This window comes from Alligator sinensis, unplaced genomic scaffold (genome assembly GCF_000455745.1).
Source record: "Alligator sinensis unplaced genomic scaffold, ASM45574v1 scaffold280_1, whole genome shotgun sequence".
Classification (NCBI taxonomy): Eukaryota; Metazoa; Chordata; order Crocodylia; family Alligatoridae; genus Alligator; species Alligator sinensis.
This window is the reverse complement of record NW_005841835.1, coordinates 4,520,339-4,538,694: the sequence shown is the minus strand read 5'-3', so window position 1 is coordinate 4,538,694 and position 18,356 is coordinate 4,520,339. Positions and strand designations below refer to the sequence as shown.

General features: G+C 38.8%; 1 protein-coding gene across 1 annotated transcript in view; it reads right to left on the bottom strand.

The window, feature by feature from the left end:
• SLC25A21 (solute carrier family 25 member 21) overlaps positions 1 to 18,356 on the bottom strand; it is a 355,138-nt gene that overhangs the window by 27,965 nt on the left and 308,817 nt on the right. Inside the window, exons 4-6 of the mRNA XM_025201495.1 lie at positions 14,870 to 14,936; positions 7,873 to 7,932; positions 2,815 to 2,922 (exon numbers count right to left, since the gene is read on the bottom strand). Coding sequence (XP_025057280.1) covers positions 2,815 to 2,922; positions 7,873 to 7,932; positions 14,870 to 14,936 — 235 coding nt within the window. The remainder of the gene's footprint in view (positions 1 to 2,814; positions 2,923 to 7,872; positions 7,933 to 14,869; positions 14,937 to 18,356) is intronic.

The window sequence follows — 18,356 nt, the reverse complement described above, 5'->3', positions numbered from 1 at the left end:
GAAATGGGTAACCCGAAAGAGCTTAGACCAAAAGGTGAAGAAAATAATCCTCAAACAATTTTAAAAAATATAATGTTTTAAACACATCTCATAATATTTTATAGCTGAACTCATGTCTTTTAATGAGTCAGATTAGCATTACTACAAACAACAAAGAGGCTATGCTGCCAATATTGCAATAGATGAAACATTCACACAGACTATATCACAATTCATCTATGTAGTAAAAAGATGAAAACAGCTCTTGTATATAGAGACAAATTCTCAGCAGGTTCTAAGGCATCCAACACCTGTCCTAAAACTCTATCTGAGAATTTCCTTTGCACAGGAGTATGTTCAGCTGACAGTGTCCTCCTTGCTCTAGGACACCAGGTATTGAGAACATCCCTAGCTGAAGAAGGACAGGACCAGAGCATGATGTTTTGGCAATTCTGGAGAGTGAAGCAGCTCCTTTGGAGCCTTTACTTGCTGGCATGTAGCCACATGGCTATTCTAACCTTCACTAAGGATAAGTTCATTCCCTGAGAGCCTCCAGATTCAGTGTTGCGGGTGAAGTAAAAAAGTGACAGGAAACCATATATGCATCTTTCCAGGTGTGCTGAACAGTGTTTTGGTGCAGGTGTGGTTCCTGCTCATAGTGTCAAAGTATTAAGTCAGTGTTATATAAGTTTACACAACAGATTTTTAGTGGAAACTACTGGATGGTCAGCACTTTTGAAACTTGAGTCATACAGTCAGACTTCTTGATCTGGATTCAGGAGTCTAATTTTAGGCAGACAATTATGAAAATCTCAGTCTATATTACTGTATTATAAACATATTAAAAATATAGCTAAAATTACTCAACGTTTTCCTGATTAAATAACTTAGTGTAATCATATTTTGCTTTCTAATGAAATATTTTACTTTAATGAGAGATGCTGGGTTTTGAAAATAAGTACATTCATTTAAATCCTTCAGTGTAGATTTAAGAACCCTGCTTTGAATCCGTTTTGAAAATCTTGACTATAAAGAATAAAAACCCTATTACTTCAGAGAATAAGCCAAACAATAACTCAAACAAGCAGGGAAGACATTTCCCTATGGGCAGGGTATCACAGTAATGCCCATTATAAAGATTCTACACTTTCCTCCAAAGTATGCAGTACTAGTCACTATCAGTACACCATGTACACCAGGGCAAATACTGTGTTCCTCAATGTATTGTGCCAGATTTTACGCATTGCTGTCACAGGTCATCTTTCACATTTTAACTCCTTTATTTTCTAATCATAAGAAGAAAAAAGCGCATTTAAAAATGTTTGCTAACCTGTGTTTGGATTTCTCTAAACCATAATGCCACCTTTGCGTAACCAAATATTTAATTAGAAAGGCAAAACAAGACTTCCACTAGGATGCTTAAACAGGAAAATGTAGAATGATTTTGACTAGAACTTTGTAAACACGGCTAATTTCAATATACTTATTTGTTTAATGGGCTTCCATTTCAAATTCTCACCCTGGCAGATCAACAGTACCAGCCAAATGATCCCAATTATATCCGACACAACATATGACTGCTTATTTAGGTGACAGCAGGTTTAATTTTCTTTAATACTTTGTTTCACTCTGCTTTTCCTATTTAGCAACTAGTATTGACCTGATAATGTTTTGCTATCTATCCCTATCTGTAGAAGTAAGAAACAAACAAGCCCTGTTTTATTATAATTTCCTTCTAGCTACTCAGAGACTCAAAGCTGTATGCTATAATTCAGTATCTATCTTGAATGTACACAGAGAGCAATATCCTTGTTCTTGAAAAAAGTTAAGATGGGATCTTTAGGGATAATTTGTGGTCATGAACTCAGTTTCAAGTCTCAGCTCAAAAGTGAAAGTTTCGAGAGTACAGTGCCCACTGCCTATTACTGAAGAATTGATGCACTGTGACTTGGAGGGGGAAGAATGCTAGCTGGTGAACACCTAATGCCAGTTTCAGCAGTAGGTGAGTTTTCCTTGGCATAACACAAGGCTGGTGCTAGGTTCACAATCTCAAAAAATCACAGCTCAGAGTTTTGTGGCTGCTAGCAGCTGTCCATGAATAACAAACTTGTGTGGTGCTTTCACTGGGGGCATACCTTGATGTTAGTGTTGTGACGTGAAATTGTATATACTTGCATTATGAATTGTTATGGGTGTGAACACAATATAGATTTAATCCACAGTGTTAAATCTAGAATTACAACATATTATTAAAATAAAGGGTTTGGGCAAGGAGTACTGCATTGGGGTTTTAGGTCATCTTTTGCTTAACCCACCCCCACTTGAATTCTGGGGCTGCTGCAGGTTAAACTGAGTAAGTTAGAGCAGCTTCAGATTTAGTGATTAGTAATAGCTCCTCAAGGGGTTGCTTTTGTTGGCTACTCTAGAGAGAGTGAATTGTTGTCCAGCCTCAGTTCATTCATAAGAAGAGATGCTGATGTCGCATTGATGATGCAGCCTCTATGCAAGCTCAAGATTCCCAACTGTTAGAGAAATACTCAGTTGCTCACTGACAGTATCTTTGAGTCCCCCTTGCACTATTAAAGCATCACATAGGGGACTCAGTGGCTCAGTATTTGGCTCATAATACATGTCTGTATTTCCTCTATATTCTTTTTTGTCTACAGTTTCCTATTCCACCTTGTCAAAATGGTAAAGCTTATAGAAAGACCAGTATTTTGTTCAGAGGAAATTCTGTTTTATGAATATGGAAATTCTGGTTGATTGTAAAGTTAACCTCAAACTTTAACTTATATTTAACAAAATATCGAGAAAAGAATGGAACAGTTACCGTACCTCTGTGAAAACATTCCGATTGGCCTGCAAGCTAACCTTTACTACTTCAAAAGGGTTAACCACAACCGCTTCTGTTAATCCAGATCCCAAGCCAGCAACTGCAAATGTCTAGAAAGGTTAAATCAGTCAATATTTAAAAATCAAGTTTTCATGAGAGCTGCGGTAAAATACTCCATACATCATAGTACAAAGCGGAATGATATGATGAAAACTGAGAGACCCATGCTAATGCAGCAGTATACCATTACTAAACAGTTTTAGTCCTTGATTAGATGTTGACAGTTCATGAAGAAGAAATTACAAAAGCCACAAACCACATTCCAAAAAATGCAAAATAAAATGTCGAAGTCCCATCAACAACAAATCCTCTCTTTAGCTGGGATAAAACCTGTATTAAGATTTAAGATGCACACATGGAAAAATACTGCTCTCCAGTTATGTATGTGGAGAGTTTGACTTCAGTGCATCATGGGCATATTTACACATGCCATGGGGTAAAGGTGGGGGGGAGGGGGTCCTTAATTACAGAAGCTCTGAGAGTCACTTTAATTAAAGCTCCTGCAGGACTTGTTCAACAAACTTTAGTTAAAGCACCCCTGCTGCCATTTTGAAGTGCGGGGACACTGATACATGTGATGCGGAGGCTCCTGGAGCATGCTAATTAGCACGTTTCAGCAGACTTGATTATCTTTGATGTGTGCTAATTAGCATGTGTTGGAGCAGATGTCCAGCACATGTATAGGTACCCAATAATTTTACTTTTGAAACATAGCTGCAGTTATGAAGCACAATAAAACAACTGTATTGAGCAGTAAAATTTTCTTTAAAAAGGAGTTAATTTTGTAAAGAACACTGTGAAGAATTTTTTCCAGCAAATTGCCCAGTTAAAAAAGGAAAACCCTTTATGGGTAAATTTCAACCCTGAAAAGGCCCAAATGAGACTTAAATGATGCACAAGACAGGTGCTGGTGCTCTTCACAGGTGTGCATTTCATTGGCTAAGAAATTGAGGGCACGGCAGCTCTGTGTAAAGACTGCAGAAGCTGGCCTGTGGTTTGTAGTCAAGGTGGAAACATGTTATTTAGGAAGATAAACAATGTCTTACTTTGTTCATAGTAGATAAGTAAAATATCCAGGCAATTTCAAAATAGTGCATTTTAGATGTCCATTTAAATTCTCACTGCCAGCTCTCTCCTACTTACAAACCTGTCTCAAACCTAGAACAGAATATTGAGTAGTACATTTGCTAAACTAGAAAAGGAGGAAAATAATAGTCACCTCTCAAAGGAGGTCAGACTGTGACTGGCTCTGAATGAATGTTCAAGAAGGGAAAGGGTAGAAGGAGCAGTCATAATCCTAGCCATTGTGTACCTGAACTACGTGACACTGCAAGTGGGACTACGTTTCCCATATGGAGTGGGAACATGGCCCTGACCCCTTCAGCATCATCTCTTGGATTCAGGCCACAGGGAATAGGGTGGAAATGCATTCTGCCTCTTTCCTGTCTCTGACAAAGAATGACTTGCATTTGGAAGCTTGTCTAACTGTATCCCAACTATACAGTTGATCCAATAAAAGATACCACCCTAAGAAATCCTTGCCTCTTTTTAATGAGACACACTGCCTTGGCATGAGCTATGCCAGGGTACCCAGAACCATACCTACCTCAACCTGAAAGTACATGGAACACATCTGAAACCTTTTAGATTTAGGTCTTCCTTGCATGGCTATGACATTAAAGTGAAGTGAAGCTAATAGCAATGTAATACATTTAAAAATACAGCAACATTTGTTGTTCAGTACATCTGCTACGTGACTCAGAGCTGCTCTTTGTGAAGAATGAATACACTACGTTTATAGGTTTTCAGCACACTCTCTTTGGGAAAAGGCCGCCACGCACAAAAACCCCATAAACCCTTACACTTGCGAGAGAGACAAATAGCAGCCTCTTCCCTGAATATGGGAAACTGCAAATGATTATAGTGTCGCATAAATACTGAAGAGGAAGAGGAAGTTTCATGTAAATTGTTTACCATCCTGTGTGAGGGGCGGATTTGGAAGGCAGTAGCATACAGAGTGAACCAAGGGTAGTGATAAATTCAATATCTCTCTGTTTTATGCCCTGTGCTGATATGATATAGCCTAGTGGAGAGTCACTCGTTCTTACAAGACAAGTTGCCACATATTTCTTCAACTCTCACAAACTTATATGTTGAGAGCCAAAACTGTAAAAAGAATTATAATCCAAAACTCATCTGACCAAGAAATCTATAATCCAGATGTTCAGGATTTTATTATTTGTTAAATATACTCTTCCAAATATTTCACATTTTTAACCTGGAATAAAACTCAGCTACATGGACTATTATAAACAGGATACAGGAGTCTTGATAAAATGAGAAGTGTTTTATACATGACAAAATGAAAAATCAAAATAAGATAAAATGAGTAGGTAGGGAGGCAAGGAATTAAACATAGAAATACTGAAATGAGAATTGGTGGTTTTCAAAACCTTTTTTTAATTGAAATGGCCTATTTTAAAACCATATTTTTCATTTTTATAGAAAAAATGCTGGGCCCTTTTTCAGAATTGTATTGAAAATGGTATCAAAATGGTTATTGATTTTCTTTCAAAACAATTTCTAAAAATTCTTATGTCCACTGAAAATGGGTAACTGGTAAACAGAAAATGTCAATAAAAAAATCAATAGCATTTTTTATATTTTTGAGGAAAATATTTACACAAGTCTAAAAAAAGGTATGTTTCAAACACTGTAAAATGAGAAAAAAATTGAAGTATTGTTTAAGAAAGATTTTAATTCTTTGATAAGCTTTATCTGAACTGTATTTACTATATTACCTTATCTTGCCAGGATATTGCATATTATGCTTTTTCTCTTCTTTTCATAGATATACCTCCTTTTCTTCTGTTTGTAAATCATTTGGTGATATGTTGTTTGTTTTGCTACATCATAATAAGTTAGTGGTTTTGCTACTCCCTGAGTGTGTTTACACGTGCATTAATGTACCTTCTCTAAAGTGCATTAAATTTAGTACTTCCAATGTGAGTACTCCTGCAGTAGTGCATTTGCACTTTTTTTAGTGATGCTTAATGCACAATAGACTATTTTACTGAGCATTAGTGGAATGTCAAGGTTTTTTTATGTGATGCTTTAATGCATAGTAAAATAGTCTATTGAGCATTAAAGTGCACATGTAGACATGCCCCTTGAATATTTCAGTTACTATATTTGGAGCAAATTACCACATTTACTTCTTTTTGTGGCATGTGGGTCATCATAAATTTTGTTTCAATGTGTTTTTACATTAGTGTAAAATTACCACATTTTTCCTTGCCAATGAAATATCTGAGTTCAGAGAATATAGGTCTGCTAGGTAGGGTATTATCTTAGATCATAATAAAAGAAGAGGTTTGTTATTTAAACCTGACTTTACTGCCAATGTGTTGCATGTTATTTGTTGTTTAGTATTTATATGGTCAGATCTTAAAAAAGAATGTCTCATGGTACCTTATTACACAAACAGTCCCACAAATGAAAGGGACTACATGAAGAATAAATTACCACTAAATATAAAGGTACAGAATCAAACTGTAAATATGGAAATACATAGCTCTTCACAAAAATCCACTGTATCAGCATAAACAGCCTTGCTATGTTAATATACAATATGTGTTACTATTTGCTTTAACAACAAATTTATGGTTCTGAGATGAAATCCTGTCTACTGAAATCAGTCGGAGATTTGCCATTAGGTTCAGTAGGCTTAGAATTTCACTCTTAATGGTTTATTCTTATGTTGAAAATTAGGGCTGGGCAAAGCTTCAGTCGCTGATTTGATTCCGAGGAGATTTGGCTCAATTCAGCAGCCAAATCTATGAATCCAAATTAAATCAGGAGACCTTTTAATCTCTCTGAATTGAATCAGAACCCTTTGAATCGATTCAGAGAGATTCAACCATTCAACCATAGACTGCTTTAAATAATTTTTCTACATACCTCAAGGTACCAGGCGTGGCTCATGAACGCTGAGGTGGTGGGGTGGATGGGGCATCCCATGGGAGTGTGTGGGGGGGTCCCCCATATGCTTAGCAGCAGACCTGGAAGTGGACCAGAAATATTTCCTGTCCACTTCTGGGTCTGCTGTGGAGCATGCGGGGGACCCATCCCACCCCCTGGCTTGGCGACTGATGCCTCCTGGGGCTGGGGGGGCACCCAGGGTACCCCTGTGGCTGATTGCTGAGCTGGAGAGGTGTGGGGGTCCCCCATGCACTCAGCGGCAGACCGAAAAGTGGACTGGAAGTACTTCCAGTCCAGTTCCAGGTCCCTCGCCAAGTGTATGGAGGACCCCCACTGTGGGATGCTCCATCCACCCCACCATCTCAGCATTCATGAGCCACGCCTGGTACCTCAACGTACGTAGATAAAGCATACAAAGCTGTGTCTATGGCCAGATCGCCGATTCTCTGAATCAGAACTGAATCTTCAGATTCAGCCAAATCGAATTGGGACAGTGATCCGAATCAGCAAATCAAATCACTGTCCCCCAAATTGGGCTGAATCCAAATCCAAATTGAATACTGCCTGCTTTGCAATCCCCTATTGTAAACCCTTACGGAAAAGAGATCTTTTTTACACGTTTGCTCTGAGCCCTGATGGTGGTTCTAGGAACTAGCGCCATACAAGTAAATAATAAACAAGATCAATATATTTTTAATATTTGCAAGTATGAAAAATAATATCCCCAATATGGCTCTATATTGTTCATTGCAATAGAGTTTAACAAATTTTATGCAATAACATAGTAAATTATCATTAGGAAGACATTCCAATTTATCTATCATATTATAAGTTGCATATCATAAATAAAAATCAAAACAATAAAAGTTTTTAATAAACGAATCTGTCTTGAAGAACTTTGGATTACTTGGTCCATTTAATCTATATGCTATCTTGATATTTTTAATGCTGGGGAGAGATACAGACCCATCCAATAACTGCTTCATAATAAGAACTCTAAGGCATGTATTCATACTTACCAGTCCTGGTGGGAGCGTAGCATATCCTAGTAATTTCTTGTATTGTTCGAAGGTGAAAAACTATTAAAAAAAAAGTTATGTTTCAACTTCAATGGCGGACATAAAAATTTATAACAAATTATTATTATTATCTGATTTAGGGAAAAAAGGAAATAATGAAGGCCTGATTTTTCAAGAATTTCTACACTGTGTAACCATGCTCCTCTGTGAATTATAAACATAAAATACTGCAGTTGCACATAGGAAAAAAAACTATATAAGCTGTAAGGTAGTGGAGAATCTGGTAATTTAACTTTTTTGCTTTGTAAATGATACAAAAGACTGTACAGTTTTACATAAGAGCAGACTTGCAGTACCTCGTCTTTATTTTCAGTTTACTAAACTTTCACTAGCATCTCATTTTCAGATGCTGCTACATTAGTTATAGAATAGCTGATGTAATCTGTTCTAGCAAAAAATGAACCATACAATTTCCATTCAGTGCAGCTATTTCCAGTTTTGTTAGGCATTACAGATGCAAAGATTCACAGAAGTTTAGGGCTCGAAGGGTCCTCGTGAGATTATTGGGTCCAGCTCCCCTGCTCTGGGCAGGAAAGACTGCTGGGGTCAAATAACCCCAGCAAGGTGTGCATCCAGTCTCCTTTTGAAGATCTCCAGGGTAGGTGCGTGCATCTATTTGTAATTTCTCATTTTAACAGATTTGACATCTATGCACTTTTTTGTAGTCTTCCACTGTAAATTAATATTTTTTCTTCCAATTTTTACCACCCTTTAAAAATATTTTTCCTAGTCAATAATTTACTGTTGCTTAAGGGCCTATGAATAAGTGGCTAAGAAACAGGACGTGAACAGATTTAAGATGGAAATAAAAAGAAAGTTTCTAATCATCAGGAAAGTGAGAGTCTGGAATTGAATTCCAAGAAGAATGGTATGGGAAATTAATCTAACTAATTTTAAACTGGAGCTGGAGCTTATGACAGGATTGCCTGCAACAGCAAGGGACTGAACTCAGTCATCTAAGAGCTACCTTCAAATTCCTACATTAATTATATTCAACAAGTTTTTTTTTTAAGCCCCATATTGCTGTGGTAGGGTTGGAGTAATGTTTTGGCCATGATGGTCCAAGAAATATGCACAAGGTGTGGATTTTCCAGGCTGATGCTACCAGAAATAATGAGAATGGTAAACAACATCTTCTGCAGTTATAAATAGCCTGCTAGAATGATGAACTAGGAGACTATAGAATCTTAGTGGATAGAGAGGGCAGGAAGAGGATAAAATTCCAGGCAGAATTTGGAGTTATTACAAGTAATATGCCATGTAAAGTTACAGGTTTTACACTTTTGAGAAGAAGGGTATGCAAGGCCTGGGACTATAAATCCTATTAGATATGTTTTCTATAATTTACCTACAGGTGTCTGCATCTCAAAAGCAAGCAACCACCAACCTCTTATCTTCCTGACCACTGACTATAGAGTGCTTCAGTGCTGGAGGTCCCCTGGCTTTCCAATATTCTTAAACAAGAGACTGCTAAATGTGGTATTCCCCAGCAAGCTATTCACGTGGCTTCCAACTACAAGGCCCACTACTAGATGCCTCAGTCTGTTTTGCCATACTGAAGGAGGCAATGGGAAGCAAGGCCAAATTGATGCAAGTCTCCCAAGAAGCACTGAGGAATCGAAGGTTTTTATTAAACAGAAGGAAATAGTTAATCTGTGATGCACAAGGGAAACATCCTAATTCTCTAGGACTCCATTTATCACTTTCATGGAGTTCTGTGCATAAAACAGCTTTTGCTGTGTACCACCTACACAAGAGCATGAGAAACAAAACATCACTTTGGCATTTCAGCTTGGTGGGATGGAGACCTTTCTTGTTATAGCAGGCTTGGCAGCATTTTCTGAACCAGACATGCTTTTAGTAGAACAATACTAAAACCAGAAAATATATATTACAGCTCTGTGTTGCAAAATATAAATTTGAAAGTATGAAATCTCAGTGCTTGATACTCAAGTCACAGGATATAAATAACTTTTTGTCCTTAAACGGAATTACTGGTATTACTCAAGAGAAATTACCTAGAATGTCCACAAAATGTATAGATTTAAGAACAATTTACTACACATAAAGTAAATATGTTTAAGATCACTGGAATAAGCTTGCTGTTAATCAAACCAAATAAACGTGTTAAGTTAGGGCTAGCAATATGGAGAAGTTAAATAATCATGAAATGCACCCACTTGTAGAGCATGCCATAATTTCCTGAATCACTTTTACCTTTTGAATAAAATAAAATCTCTGGAAAAGTGTCAGTCATTGCAAGGTCAATTACTACACTGAATCAAATTAGGGGGTTTTTTTGTGGTAAAAATTGCTTTCTTCTCTTTCCAACATCTTTCTAGTCAGTGTTATCCTCCTAACCTTTCATGGAATTTATGGTATTCCTTAACGTTTTCCATAGCCTCACAGATCTGTAAAATGGCTGTAATAAAGGAAGAAATATATTACCTAGCAATTTTTTGGTCTTAACATTTTTACCTTAGAATATCAATAGCTTCCTAGAGTCATAAATAAAAGAACTACTTCACAAAAACTCTGTTTCAGGTTCCACAACTATTTTTTAAAGAAAACTAATAAATACCAATAAAATGCAACATAAAAGTAGCTGTATGTATTAACCTGACTAATGTATGAATAAGGTGTATGATACCTGAGAGCATCCAAACTGTCTTTAATAACAAAACGTAGTTTTTTTTCACTCTATAATTCTATTAAGTTAATAGCCCTCACAAAATCCAAGGATAAGTATATATAAAATATATGCTTTCATATATCTAATAAGCAATACTGTCCATCTGGCAAAGATACACTTTAATTCAAGTTAAACAGAAAATAGCCAAAGTACTTACCAGATGTCTCAATAACTTTAGTGTAAAATATGCTTGAAACAAGATGTCTGGGAACATATGTACAATATATATTTACCCCAAAAGTTCATCTGTTAACCATTCTATTGGCACCATTCATTTCTTTTCTCCAAGTCCAAACTAACTCAGGGTTATAAAGTATGACTTTTCATCTTTCAGAAATAAAAGCCTTTTTTTTTAAAGAAAAAGAGAGAAAGAAAGAAACACCAATACAGAAACACAAAGGAGCTAATATCTTAAAAAGTGTGGTTGTGTTTCCAACACTGAGCACTCAATTAAAATATTGCATCAGAACACCTTTGTTTTGATAGCTTGCTTTTTACATGCAAATAGCTGCTTCAAATTAATGCATTATCCCAGGTACATGTTGCTATACTTCTTCTCAGCACAAACTCTGCCTTGTTTATTTATGTTGGTGATCATTTATCAGTACAGTAGTTTCATAATCCAAATCAATCTTTCTGCACACTTTTATAAGACATGAATAGCCCATACAATATGAACTGTACAAAATGCTCCCCATAAAACAAGAAATGATATTGCCACAAACTGAAAATTGCCCTTCCTCAAACTTCCTCGAAGGTGAAAAATAGACAAAAACTAGACTTCCCCTAACTACTGCTTAGTTCTGTTAAACTGGAGTGGGCAGGGCATTCCAAATGAGCAATGGTTTTACAGCTATGCATATTTAAATGTTAAAGTAGCATCCTGGGCACTGACAGACATACAGCTCCCTGCTGTAACAGCAAGTGCCATAAGTTATATTGACCCTCCCACCCTCGACCCAACAGATGTTCACTGTTAGGGGAGAAGCGGGGGGAGGTGGGGGGAGTACAAGATCAAGCTCCACTTTGGAGCTGATCCAGGAGAAGCTGTGCATCTGCAGCCTCTCTCCCCTAGCTACATGCCCCCCACAACTCCAGTGCTGTTGGCAGGATGGAAGGGGGGAAGGGAGGGGAGGGAGCTCTCGTCTGGGGTCTGCCTAGCCTTATGGGAGGAGGGAGAGGCTCCAATCGACTCATCAGCCCTCGCCCCCCCCGCACAGGCTGGACAAATTCCAGACTTGAGCTCCCTCCCCTCCCTCTCTTTCTCCCCCTCCCATCCTTTAGACAGCACCAGGGGTGGGGCTGGACTACAACAGCTCAGCCCCAGTTGGCACAGGGGCAAACAGAAGTTAATGAAGGCACTCGGCTTTGGAGCACCTTCATCTGAACCCCCATTAAATGAGGGTTAATTTAATGCATGATTGGGCACTTCTAAAGCACTCTGCAGCCACACACTTCTGTTAAGGTATGGCTATAGAGAACTTTAAAGGGGCCGATCATGCAACAAATATCACTTCTGTCTGTGGTTTTTATTGATCTCTCGACTAGTTTGTCTGCTTGCAGAAAAACCCCAGAAAAAAATAAGAGAAAAAGTTTGATGAATTGTGATGATTTTAGATTTTCTGTTTTAAAACCATATTTTTTTGCACGGGATGGGGGATGGAGGATGGGAGAAGACTCATGATTGTTGAACGATTGGAATTGGCAATCATATAATCCAGTTCCAACTGTTCAGAATGTGCCAAGAGAATGACTTCCTCCCATATAAAGAATTAATGTGGAAGGTGAAAAACCAGGAAAAAAATCATTAGGAACACTTCGAAATGTCATCCTTCTATTCTGCACTGCAACTATAGTTTTTTTCTTATAGCCAGTAATTTTCAGACAGAGAGAGAAGACATCTTATTTGCATTTACAAAACGTAAATAGTTGGCACAGGAGAGCAAGAAAGACTTGGATATTTATGAAGGTACAAGCTGGCAGTTGTTCATTTCTGGCAGCACACAGTACTCTTCTTTTGAACCCCTGGCAGTCAAGGTGAAGAAAAAGTCTGAAGCCTTTGCACTGGAAAAGAAGCTTACTCCATTGGCAGACGAGGCCAAGCCATGCACACCAAAGCCTGGGAGGATCATGACTACTGCCCCCCAGAGGAAGTCAAATGTGGCTGCAGTTGGTAATTAGGGTTTTAGAATGACATGCATAACCTGGACGAAATGGTCAGAAATTAAGTGACTGAAATTCAATAAGGATAAATGCCAAGTCTTGCACTTATGAAGGAACAATCACATGCACAACTACAGATTGGGGAACAACTGGCTAAGTTGCAGTACTGCATAAAGGATCTGGGAAATGCAGTGGATTGTAAACTGAATATGAGGCAACAACAGTAAGCTCTTGTTGCAAAATAAACTAATAGAATACTAAACTGCATTAACAAGATCATTGCATGCAAGTGAAGTCAAATGATTCTTCTTCTCTATTTGTCACTGGTGAGACTTTACGTAGCATGATTGTACGGTATTGGTCCCCAGAATTCAAGAAATACCTGGACAATTTGGAAAGAGTCCAGAGGAGAGGAACAATGATTACAGGTTTAGAAAACATGACTTACAAAAATAGTTTGGAAGAATTGAGATTATTTACTCTTGAGAAGAGAAGACTGAGGGTGAATTTGATAACAGTTTTTAACATGAATGACTGGTGCCTCCCAAGACTAGGGGGCACCATGGCAGTGAGTGGGGACCACCCACAGATGCTGGTGTCAGTGTCAGCAGCGGTGAGCAGGGATTGTCTGCAGATGCTGACGGCGGTGTCGGCAGAGCAGGGTGGGGTGGTGAGTGGTGAGCGGGGATCACCCGCAGATGCCGGCAGTAGTGTCAGCAGCGATGTGGGTAGGTGAGCAGTGACTGCCCGCACAACCTGGCGGCAACTTTAGCAGTGGCCAGTCTCAGGGGGGGCACGTGCCTCCCCATGCCCCCGCCACATGTTGCCTATGGTTTTTAAATACCTGAAAGGTGGTTAAGAAGAGGATGTTGATAGACTATTCTCTGTGGCCGCAAGAGACAGAACAAGGAGTAATGCTTTTAATTTGCAACACGGGAAATTTAGGTTGGATATTAGGAAGAATTACAAGAGTGGTTAAACATTGGAACAGATTACCCAGAGTGGTTGTAGAATCTTCATTCTTGGAAGTTTTTAAGAGCAGGGCAATCCTGCCTTGAGTAGGGTGTTGGATTAGATGACCTCCCAAGGTCCCCTCCAGCCCTACTTTTCTATGATTCTATAAAAGGAAAGCATTATCAAGAGATCTTCTGTTGGATTTTATTATGGGGCTTGCATCATGTCATTCTTACATGCATATTATACCTTACATGAGTGATGGCAAGCTGAGGCCCAGAATGACTTGTAGTCTTTCAGGAAAAAAAGAAAATTGGCATATAAAATTATATACAGAAGGTCCTCTCAGATAAACAGGTTCAATGAGAACTAAATGTATCTCACTGTAAAAACTCCACAGTGATATAGCAAAAGTGATAATGATGCTATTATACTAGTGTAAAAACCGGTATAAAGTATCACAAAGTAAGAAAAATTAGAACAAATAAAAATAGCATTTAATAGTGAATGAATTTGACAGGTCAGTCAGCATTACTTTATTTATGTTGAAGTACACAATAGCCTTTTTGTAGGGAGTTTTGTCCATGAATATACTTAATAAAGGAAGAGTACAAAATGCCTTGGGTTTTTTGGGTTATTGTCCTTAAAGTTTGGGAAACTACAAAGAAGGGGGTACTTGAGGTGCTCTGACATAGTGCTTCACCTCACTTAATGAATATTTACTGTGAAAAGTTTCCTTCATGAATGCTTTAATTTGTTAACATATTCCTAGTATTAATTCATTTGTATCTCACAAAGAATTTATAATAAAACAAAACATCTACCCAAAATTAAAAAAACATGAAACTGAACTATTCCTTCTAGTCATAATTTGTTCTTCCATGATTTCATGAAAACCACTCAGCTATAACCCAGTAATTAAAGTCATGTTCCTGCTGTTCTTAATCAGGCAAAATGTGCAGTGTTATCAATGGAAGTTTCTTCTGAGTAAAAATCACTGTTTAACTTAGCATGGGATTCAATGTCAATCAGCACATTTCTTGTGTGGGAAGAAAATTCATGTTTTAGAGCCATTGCTGTTGGACTTACTGTAACACATTTCTAAAAGAAGGAAATACAGTGCCTTACCTTCACTGCCCTTTTTGGTGTTTCAGCCAAAATAGGAGGAAGTATGCCTTTGTAGAAACCAAATAACCTATTTAAAAAAACAAACAAAAGATTTTGTACGTAAGCATTAGTCAGCATATTTTCATTTCTGGGTACGGCAACTAATCTTAGAGCATTCCCAATAATTCAGAACAACTCTCATGGTCAATAAGGAAGCACTATTTTTTGTCACGTAGCTACCAATTCCACTGCATGCTGGTGGAACAACTGTCAGCAGCAATGCTAACACTAGAAAAGTGCATTCTGTGAGGAACCTGACCCAATAGGTGGGTATTAGATAAGCTATAATGTCTTCCAGTCCAGGGAAGTTAAACAGAGAACACTTAATTTGGGCATCTTGATTAGTTAGATACTACATTTTGTTTTGCCATTTAATTTGGGGTAGAAAAAGAATGAGAGCGAGTGGCAAGGCTTGATAGAGTTAGCACGGCAAGAGAATAAAAAAAGAAGAAATGGAAATGACCGTGATTTGAATCTGATCCACTGCTCAAACTTCAGTCAGTTGGCAGAGTTTTGTCTAATGTACAGTAGGAGCACCTACATGTGCGCTTTCCTGCGCAGTTGACTAATTAGCTCCACAGTAAAGCATCACAGTCTACATGTATGCTCATTTTAGGGCACAGTAAACTATTTAACTCCTCCATAGGATAGTTAAGTAGGATATTTAGGTAAGAATTCCTATGGTGGAGTACTTACATGCACTCAAAAGCACATGTAGACTGTGACTGGGGTTGGCTGTGGCACAAGGATGCTACAGTGAGGGGGCTTCCTGCTGGCCAGCCTCACACTGTAACACCCTTGTGCCCCAGCCAGCCCCTCTGTGGCCTGGCACTGCCATCCGGGACCTAGGGCTGGTCCTCCAGGGCTTCCTGCTCCAAGTCAGCTGCTCCCAGGCACAGCATCTTCACATGCACCCAGAACTGCCTCAGCTCAAATTGCTGTGGTCCCAGGCACACATAAATACACTGCACCTGGGAGCAGCTGACTCCAGCGCAAGCTGCACTAAAGTTTATTCAGGCACATTAATATCATGTGCAGATACACCCAGTCTGTCTCAGCAACTTTAATGCCTGAGATGAAGATCAAGAAATCAGCCACTTTTTTTCCAGTAATGCCTTACAACCAATACACTTAAAATGTACAATCATGTAAAACCTCAAGTATTTTATTTGCAAAAATTCAAAACACTAATGTAATGATAATGGAAATGTGGGTGGTTCTAAAACCAGCAAGAAACAATAAATGCATGTGTGGATGTAAGGGTTTTATTTTTTATCCTTTTTCTTTTTCCTTGATCAATAACACTGCATCAGTCCATTTATACACGGTATGTGAAATCTTTCAAAGCCATTAATTGACTAGTGACATGTAACAATTAAAGATATCACCTGGATTTAGATTTTCATCAAAAAACTTGTGTTCAGCAAAATTATAGAGCTGCAACAATAATCACTGAAGCATGAAACAGAAGAGGGAGGAAGTGACATCAGATCCACAATTTGGAGAAATTGGAAAGAATTAACAAGTAAATCTCTAACAGAAACACAACTTCAACATTTTATTTTGCTTTACATTAAAGATCTAACTGAACATCACCATTCAATTGTATTCTGGGCACCAGCCCAAACTCATCTTTGGAATACTTGATTTTGAAACATTACAGTCAATCATATCTTCTCAATTTGTTCTTCTTTCAGGCTTTAGGCATCCTTCTGGTTTCCATTTCTTGTTTGGAAGCCTTGAGTCATCCATCCTGGCAATATGACCAACCCAAATCAGTTATTTTCTCCAAATTATATTGAAATTGGGTTCTTGGTTAGTTTGTTGTTTTCTTCCCCTGTCTTTCACATAATTTTCCCTTTAAGGATCTAATACAAAGCTGATTGAAGGCATGCATACAATATTCTCTTTCTTCTATTGCTGTCAAATCCAAGTCTCTTATCCACATAGTTCTGTAATTGAAACAACGACACTAAATACCTTTAGGGCCCTATTCTGCCTTTACTTCCACAGCACAATCCTAGAATTTAAAACAAAGACCAGGGTTTCATGGCTCTGTCATTTTGGTTATATGGATTTGGTAATGTGAATTCATAAAATCAAAGGCACCCTGAGGACATATTCATTTATGTGGGATGGGGAGAGAATCATTTAGCAATGGAGAAAAGCATTTTCAAATGTGGTAAAAGTTACCTACATCTTTACCCTCTACAGGAATCAAAGTATGTTCCTACTGTGTGTAATCCAACATGTTAAGAGTTTGTTACTAACACAAGATAATATTCTACTGAAAACAAGGCACCTGTATTTTTAACATGAGTGAGCAGTTTGAGGTAAATTCTAGGAACCCTGATGGCTTGACAATGAACTGTTAATACTTGTAGAGATTACATGTTACATGTTACCATATGATCACTAACATGAGGTAAGAGCAAACATTTAGCCTAATAAGGATGCACCCTAGATTTGTCTTTTTTTTAATGTCAAAAACAGTTTAACAGAGGAATATCAGGTAAAGCTTTCATTGACACATGGGCTATGTACAGATATTCAAAAAGCCCCTGGTGTAAGCACTCTGGGTGCAGACAGAAATGCAGTTCCCTGGTTTAACTCATGGCACTTTGCAAAAACGCTATGAGTTAGACAGATCCTCCTGAGCCAACAGACATTAGCTGCTGTCTTGGGAGGGTGGAGCGAGCTGATTCAGGGAGAAAGGCTGCATGTATGCACCCTCTCTCCCTTAACTCTGACCCTCCCCTTGCAGTTCTGGTGCTGTCTCAGGATGGGTGGGGGAGCAGGCTGGGAAGGGGGGTCCATTCTGGGAGTTCCCCAGCCAAATTGGAGTGGGAGGGAGAGTGGATTGGAGCCCCCCAACCCGGGGGGGGGCGGGGCAAATCTATCTGTCCCCAACACTCCAGCATGGCTGGGGAACCCCCAGAAAAGACTTATTTCCCCTGCCTTCTCCCCTCTCCCATTCTGTAAACATTGCTAGGAGCAGGGCTGGGTGGCATCAGCTGAGCCTTGCTCCTGGTGTATGCAGGTGCAAATTAGTGAACACGCTCCATTTTGGAGTACCTTCGTCTGAACCCCCATGCAATTAGGGTTCAGATTGTCATGACATTGGGCCTTTTAAAGTGCTCTGCAGCCATGTACTTGTGCTTGGTCAGGGCTGTAGACCTCTTTCTGGGGCCAGATTGGACAGAAATTGTCATGTCTGTCTGTGCTTTCTAACTTACCACACTTTACTCAGAGTGCAATAAGTTAGAGAAAGAGCCAAATGAACAAGTGTTCTCTATTCAGTGGAGGGGACTTGCAGCCTGCTCATGCTGGCCACTGGGGGTGCTCCCACATGCCTCCTAGGAGGATGCTAGAGTGGCCCCTCTCCCCAGCTTCACCCCATCCCCTTGCCAGCTGGGGGGGGAAAACCGAAGAGTAAAAGAGCCCCCGC